The sequence below is a fragment of the Diadema antillarum genome, unplaced genomic scaffold, assembly GCF_040938485.1.
Source record: "Diadema antillarum isolate AM-2024a unplaced genomic scaffold, OU_Dant_1.0 seq00000822_RagTag, whole genome shotgun sequence".
Taxonomy (NCBI): domain Eukaryota; kingdom Metazoa; phylum Echinodermata; class Echinoidea; order Diadematoida; family Diadematidae; genus Diadema; species Diadema antillarum.
In genome coordinates this window covers 563,207-570,630 of record NW_027271699.1, presented here as the reverse complement: position 1 = coordinate 570,630, position 7,424 = coordinate 563,207, and the positions used below count along the sequence as shown (strand labels likewise).

Below are 7,424 nucleotides of genomic sequence, written 5' to 3'. Positions count from 1 at the left end.
TGACCGTCAACGGCGGTACAGTTACGCTGTCGGCTGTCGCACGGCGATAGATGGCGCTAAAGTCACCAGCAGAAAGAGCAGCCACACGGAACCATCGGACCACCACTTATCACAGAACGAGTTCTGTGCCACTTTATGCGATGCTTACCCACTAGCAGTATGCGCTAGGCATGCATATAAATGCGTTCTGGGCCAAGTTATGGGATCGGTGGTGTAGTAAACATCGGTAGGCGATATGTGATTTCTTCCTCTGCTTCGTGATGGTAGTTATACGAAACTTCTTTGATTATGTGTTGTTGTTTTTTTTTTCAACCTGTATATTCACATTCAGAGCTGTGTAATGCAGTTGTGTATTTATATTTTCTCAAAGTTACGTATGATTACAGTGAAGCAGCCAAACTAAACGTGTAGTAACGTTGTTGCGTCGGTTAAGTCCCACACGTGTGATTATTCGTTGCCTGCCAGTACGAAATTGTTGAATTAAATGCCGAATTAAATTCAATTCAACTTCCAGGAGAGGTATGTTTATATCTACATTTGCAACATTTTGTACTGTAGATTTCACTCATTTCATGTTTAACACTTTTTCCCGTAAATATAATTGTTGCATAGAATTTGAGAGTGAAAATAAGCGAAAAGTGCTTGCTAAATACTAGACCCAAATTTTAAAGATTTTAAGACCATTTTTACCCTACAAATTTGACAAAACACTGGTCAATAAAATAACTCTTGTCGGGGATCAGTTCAGACGAATCAGAGAAGTTAACACTAACAGCAGCACATATAACTGAGAGCATGAGCATGGCCAGTGCCACGTTTTCAAAAGTGGGATAGGGGCCTTTTTCAGGGTTATTGACTTAAATTTATAGCTAACATTCACAAGTGCCCCAAGAAAGTCTTCAGCTCATCTTTCTCATTCCATTTCGGGTTTCTTCAGCTGACAAGCAAAAGAAGAAGAAGAAGAAGAAGAAGATATGAAAAAAAAAAGAGGTCTCCAGTGCAAAAGCAAACGCCTTACTATGCTCAAAGGTTTCATTTTCTTTTTTTCTTTTTCTAGTACTGTAGTCAGTAGTGTCACTTCCGGGGTTTAAAAAAAAAAAAAAAATTGGGGGGGGGGGGGGGGGGCTGAGCCTCCCCACCACCCAACCCCTCTGGTCCCGCCCGCCCTGTAGGGCATGCTCCTCCTCCTAGGATATGTCCCAACGTCAAGATGAGGAACTCACTTCCGGATTTTACCATTTAATGTCTGGGTTCACTCTAGATTCTATTTAGATTAATGATTATTTTACTTCAAGAGAATCAAAGTTTTTACCTGCTGGTTTCTCATCACTGCAGAGGGCATCAAAACCAGCCTAACCCAATGCTGATGACTCTCTTGACCACCCTGTATGCGGCTAAGATGTTCCTTCAAGGACGTCTTGGTGAAACTGCAGTCAAAGAAGAGGGGAATGGGCCTGGGGTGGCCGGGACGGTTCAAATGGATGAAACGGAAAGTGTCCCAAACAGTGTGCCGTCACCCTGCCCAGACTGGACCACACAGGAAGAACTGGACGAAATGGCAGGGGCAGTGTATGGTGAGTGCTTCTGTGCTTATCAAATGCTGCATGCAATTTTGTACTCCTTTAATCATGCCACAACAAACCCTTTTACCCTAACCCTAACCCTTACTCCTAGGACTCAGCTGGGAGGTGCATACATGCAGAACAATATACTATGAGATAATAGTATAGGAAGAGTGCAACTGCATTAATGCCAGTGCTTCAATCCCACTTTCAGTGTGAGGAAGTATTTTCTGTCAAGTTGATCTGTTCACTTGGAACATCAAATGTATCTGTTACTTGTGATGCTTACAGACAGGTTTTGGAAAACTTACGTCAAAAGCAGACACACCTTGACACTGACAAGTAATATCTACAGATTATGCAGGCGACATACTATAAAACAAGGAATGTTCGCGTGCATTTTGATTTTGCGAATTTTGCGAGAGCCAGGATTCACAAAATTAAAATGCACATGAAAATTCTTGCCTACGCTATACTTTGCTATACGCATCGAATGTTTGAGGCAACTCGCAAAAATTTCATGCTGCGAAAAAAGGCTGTCTGCTCCAATTTGTGAAAATTCCATGCCACAAAAATATTGTGTTTTACAGTAATTTATGCACATCCTGTTGGTGGGTGTATCTCCCAGGCTACAATCAACAAGATTTAAGCACCAATCTCTCATCATGATTCTTGATGTACAGGATTAAGAAATGAAATGATAAAAGAAAGTAATTTCTCTCATAAGAAATTACATCTTCACCAATGATGTATTTCTTTTTCACTCTACTGAAAAAATATCAATGAACTGATGTGATTGTGTACCATTACACACATCCTTATTGGTCAGAGGTTGAGTGGTGAAGCAGCAAGTTGATTCATTACCACTCATGCAGGTTGGTAGGTTGACATTAATATTGATACGTAGTATGAGTGAAATAAAATACTGCACCCTGATACAGCATATCTCAAAATCTTTTCAAGAGTACTCTGATAAGTTTCCTCCAAAAAATAACGTTTTTGATATGATAGATTGTCTTACTAGTGTAATGACAGAGGGTTATAGTAATTTCCTGATGCTCTGAGAGTTTACATAGTGTAAATATAAATATATGTATTTTTTTCTTTTTCTTTTTTCAGAGGAAAGCACTTTGAACATATTTACGTGGCAAACATGCATAAGTTTAAGAAATGAAGTGAAGTGATACCCGTGTGTGGATTCTGTGCCCTAGCCATTTTTTTTTTTTTTTTTGCCTTCTGCTAATCGAAGTTGTCAGAAAACCAAATGACATGAAATCCACCCGAAAGTGTGTTACTCTGTTGCTGCCAACAAATGGATAGGGAATTCATATTTGTAGAATGGCTATGTATACATATTTGGAATGTTTTACTCAACTTGTTTGTTCAAACGGTATTACCAAACAGTATTACCTTCGTTTATACTTTTTGAAATTTCAAACAGGGTGCATTTAGTGAGAAGTTACTCCCTTTTGTTTCCAAAGATTTGATTCGAGACATCAGAGATCCTGAAAAACCAAACTCTCTGGAAGAGCTGGAGGTAGTCTACGAAGATGGCGTCATAGTTTCTGCCCTTGAGACGGAAGAGCAGGGTCACATGATCAATATCGAGTTCACCCCAACTGTACCACACTGCTCCCTAGCAACATTGATAGGTAAATTGAATATCCCATCAAGGACCAAGTTTGTTTGGTTGACCACAAACACAAACCTTGACAAGGTGACTTAAGTGTAGTGACCTTTATTTGCTGAATATCTTTTTGTCATGTCATTTATCATCCATCATTCTATTTCCTTGGTTTGGTCAGCACATAATTCTAGAGCTTTCCTTTGTGTAACATAACAAATATGAAGCCAACCAACCAGCTTCTAAAAAACCCCAAACAAATGAAACTGCACAACTCAAACCCCTACAACAAACATAGTTGTGTTCATTTTGATATCTTTTTCTGAACAGTAGATTAACTTTAGACTTGAATATTGAAGTTCTGTAGACCAAACTTGAGATGTCATCCATGTAACTAAAACAAACAGCTGAAGAAGAATTGAAGTACATAATTATACAAAAGATTAAGTTCAAATCCCCTGTGAAATTCCTGGATTGCTTCATCTTTGCAGGGCTGTGTTTACGTGTCAGGCTAGACAGAAGTCTTCCAAACAAGCATAAGGTATGTATAAGTCTTTGGAAATTAAACACACAAAGAGAAAGATATGTAATAAGGCAACACATGGACAACAAAAAATCTGTTTGACTTGATTTCATTATCTTGCTATGTGATGCTCTTAGATATTCTTTCCTAGGATTGTGTGTGTATTTGTTTTGTTTTATGTGGTATTGTTATGCATTGTATTGCCCTCAGTAAATTATAATTTGTACATGAGCTTATTCATATTAGTCAGTTGAGATATTATTGAGAGGTATAAGTAAATTATTAATTATCAGAAGGAATTGTAGGGGAAAAAATTAGCATGTGAAAGACATTTGACTAAAATTACAAAATACAGCCATATTTTCCTTATCATCCCACACAAAGTGAATGATTGTATATTTGTAGCTTTCATTGCCTCCATACAGATGTTAAAAAGCTGTCATAATGTGATACATCACTCAAATCTTTTCATTACTTTTTCTTTATAGGCAAATGATGATTAAATTTCTAGCCATTGTTTTTGATTGAATGCTCAGTGGACGGCTCACTGTTCAACCAGATTAATTAACTTGTAAGCTGAGAATTGAGAAAATTTTATTTTTCAAGTAGTTGAGGTCCCTGTACTATGTGTGCATTATTTGAATTACATGTATGACACACTTACATACAGCTTAACTTAGTGGAAAGTTCTTTTGGTATTGCACTGTATTTGATTGAATGTGTGCAGCCTTTTCGCTCTTACATTTGTATTGCTCTGGAGCTGTTCGTGTCATGTTCCCTTGTTTCTGCTATGGCCATACACAGATTGATATCGTGGTGAAGAAAGGAACTCATGCAACAGAAGACGAGAGTAAGTATAGACCCATCCAGGGGAGATATAAGTGTAGGGACCCGAACACTGTCATTTGTGGGCTCCACATAGTTTGAAGAACATATAGATGGAGCCCTTTATTTCCAAATAGACTGGCATCGTAACATACCTGTCGAATAGACCTGTTATATAAGCTGCATGGTGTGAAGTTGATGACAGATGGTCTGCTGTAATAGGATGCAAAGGATGGAAAAACAAATTTGTCTTTTGTAATACACAGTTTTTATTTTCCCCCTTGGTTTAATAAAATCATTACAAAGACCTGCACAAAGTTATACATGTGGGACTTCAGATTTGTTGCAGTTTTGTATCTCCCCCCCCCCCCCATTTGCAATAACTTTTTGTACTTATTTTTGTGATGTACAGAGAAAAAATAAAGGTGAAGGGATCAAAGACCACTATCACTGCCTGAAGATACTAGTAAACTGTCAATTCGTAGGATGTTGCCTTTAACATACTTTTCCCCTTTTCCTTCCAGTTAACAAGCAGATAAATGACAAGGAAAGAATTGCAGCTGCCATGGAGAATCCAAATCTCAGGAAACTTGTGGAAAAATGTGTCAGCATAGAGGACTACTGATGACTGTGAGGAACACTGGCACTGCAGTATAAGAGTGTCGATCATTCCTTCGACAGAACGTGAACAGAGAGATCTCACGCATACTGCAGGAATCAGATGAGATGAAGTCCATTCAGTGCAATGGTCAGATGCTCTCCATTCCCAGGGATGAAGCGCATTAAGGCTCTGGAGGATAGGTGGTTGCATTTGTGAAACCATTCGCCCCGGGGGTACTCCTCATTTCTTTGTTTGGCGAGATCTGCTGCTCAGCAGACAAACATACTGCATCTGGTGAGAATATTCCGCTTCGGAAGAGAGGAGAATGGGAGGAAACCCATAGTTTGTTACCAATATCTGAAAGTCTGAAGTACGTTCCACCTGCGTGGGGAAAGATATGGAGTTCATGGTGAACATTTGATTGTGACTGCTGTTATGTCAATCTACATCTACATCTTATATCAATCCTGCGAAGTATTATTATGATGTGCTTGCATCATAGAGGATCCTAGAATAAAGATTTTTGACATTCAAAAGTAATTTTATGATGAAACTATGATGTTACAGGATTATCATTAATTATAATCAATTAGATATGATCATTGATGTTCTGAAAGGAGCAGTTCATTGTAGTGTATACAATTTAATGTATACCTTGTATTGTATACAGTGTACTCCCGTTATAACGAACACGGTTATAACGAAATTTCGTTATAACGAAGTAAAACTTCTGGTCCCAAAATTATCGCCATTGAAGTCTATGGTAGAAAATTCGCTTATAACGAACACGGTTATAGCGAAATTCTCGTTATAACGAAGTATTTTCTGAGCACCACTGACAAAGAAAAACAAAAGAAATGTGCTCCGTTATAACGAAATGCGAATCGCTTCCGAAAATATGTAGCGGAACAAGCATTTATAGCGTCTCTGCATGGGCGAACGCTTCTCATCACCGTGTACGTGTTCGCTCCTTGTGTCCTGCACAGTTTCCGAGGGAAACTTGCATTATTGTAATACAATAATCTGAAATTAAACAAGGTTTGTTTCATTGTTCCGAAGGTACTTTATCACAAAACACACAGATTCTTATACAACTAAATGTCCGTTGGTTCGGAAATGGAATAGGGTTTGTTATTACGAACATTTTGGAGTTATTCAAACAGTTTGTTATCACTAAAGTTCGTTAAACCGACAATGAGATATGGTTCTTATTACGACGGTTCGTTAGTCAGAAAATGACAGGAATTCTAAACTTTCGTTAATCGGAACATTAAAAAAAAGTTTCGTTAATCCAAAGGTGAAAAAGGTGTGCCCACTAACAAAACGTGGGAATTGCAAACCTCATAATCGTCTTAAGATAACCGAACCTTCTTTTCTTTTTTCTTCTTCTTTTTTTTCTTTTTTTTTTGATTTACAAACCTTCGGAGGAATAACAAACCTTATTTCATTGTCGGATTAAAAAACCTTTGGAACAGTGAACCTTTCTCATTTTTTTCATTTACAAACCTTCGGAATGACGAACTCATTTCATTTTCCGATAAACGAGCCATCGGAAAACGAACAATATATTTATAACTAAATCATGAACTTTCGGAATAACGAATCATCGGAAGAGCGAAGCTTCAAAATAACGAACAAACCTTCGGATTCCCGCGAATGGCGAAACTTCGAAACAAAGAGTCTTTCGGAGTAACGAACTTTAGTGAAAAACGAATCTTTGGAATAACGAATTGTAACGGAATCCTAAACCATCATTTTCTATTCGACTTATTGTGGGACAACAAACAACTTTATGCTCTCTTTTAAATGTAATATCCAAATAAAATCAAAAAGGTACCATCCCATTTCATATAGCTTTCCACTGTATGATGAGTATTCAACAAACAGAATATGATATATGAGTGGTTTGCTTGTTTTTGTTATATATTGCATTTGTTCGGTTATAACGAAAGAAAACAGCCGGTCCCGAGCATTTCGTTATAACGGGAGTGCACTGTACAATATTATGGGAAAAATTAAACGACAATATGAAGACATAATTATGCTTGGCTCTTGCAGAAGACTAAGTAAAGAAAACATGAATGGGTGGAGATGTGTATTTTTATCGTACCATGAGTCTAAGATGTAGCCTTAATACTTGACATTTAAAGGGTACATTGCATTCAGGAGCAACTTTCCAAAGTTAACAGAGAAGAGCCTAATAATGAGATTGGAGATGGCTGTATTAGCAAGTCCAATGTCATTATCATGCAGAGAATGCTTCAATAATTTGGTGTATCTGACTTTTCT

At 37.8% G+C, this 7,424-nt stretch overlaps 1 protein-coding gene across 1 annotated transcript; it reads left to right on the top strand.

The window, feature by feature from the left end:
* Nucleotides 1-239: 239 nt before the first annotated feature.
* On the top strand, nt 240-5,212 carry LOC139739973 (cytosolic iron-sulfur assembly component 2A-like). Its single transcript, XM_071650570.1, has 6 exons — nt 240-263; nt 1,336-1,574; nt 3,044-3,214; nt 3,678-3,727; nt 4,514-4,559; nt 5,059-5,212. Exons 2-6 carry the CDS (start codon nt 1,361-1,363, stop codon nt 5,157-5,159), a joined length of 582 nt encoding a protein of 193 aa, XP_071506671.1. The 5' UTR covers nt 240-263; nt 1,336-1,360; the 3' UTR covers nt 5,160-5,212.
* Nucleotides 5,213-7,424: the final 2,212 nt, after the last annotated feature.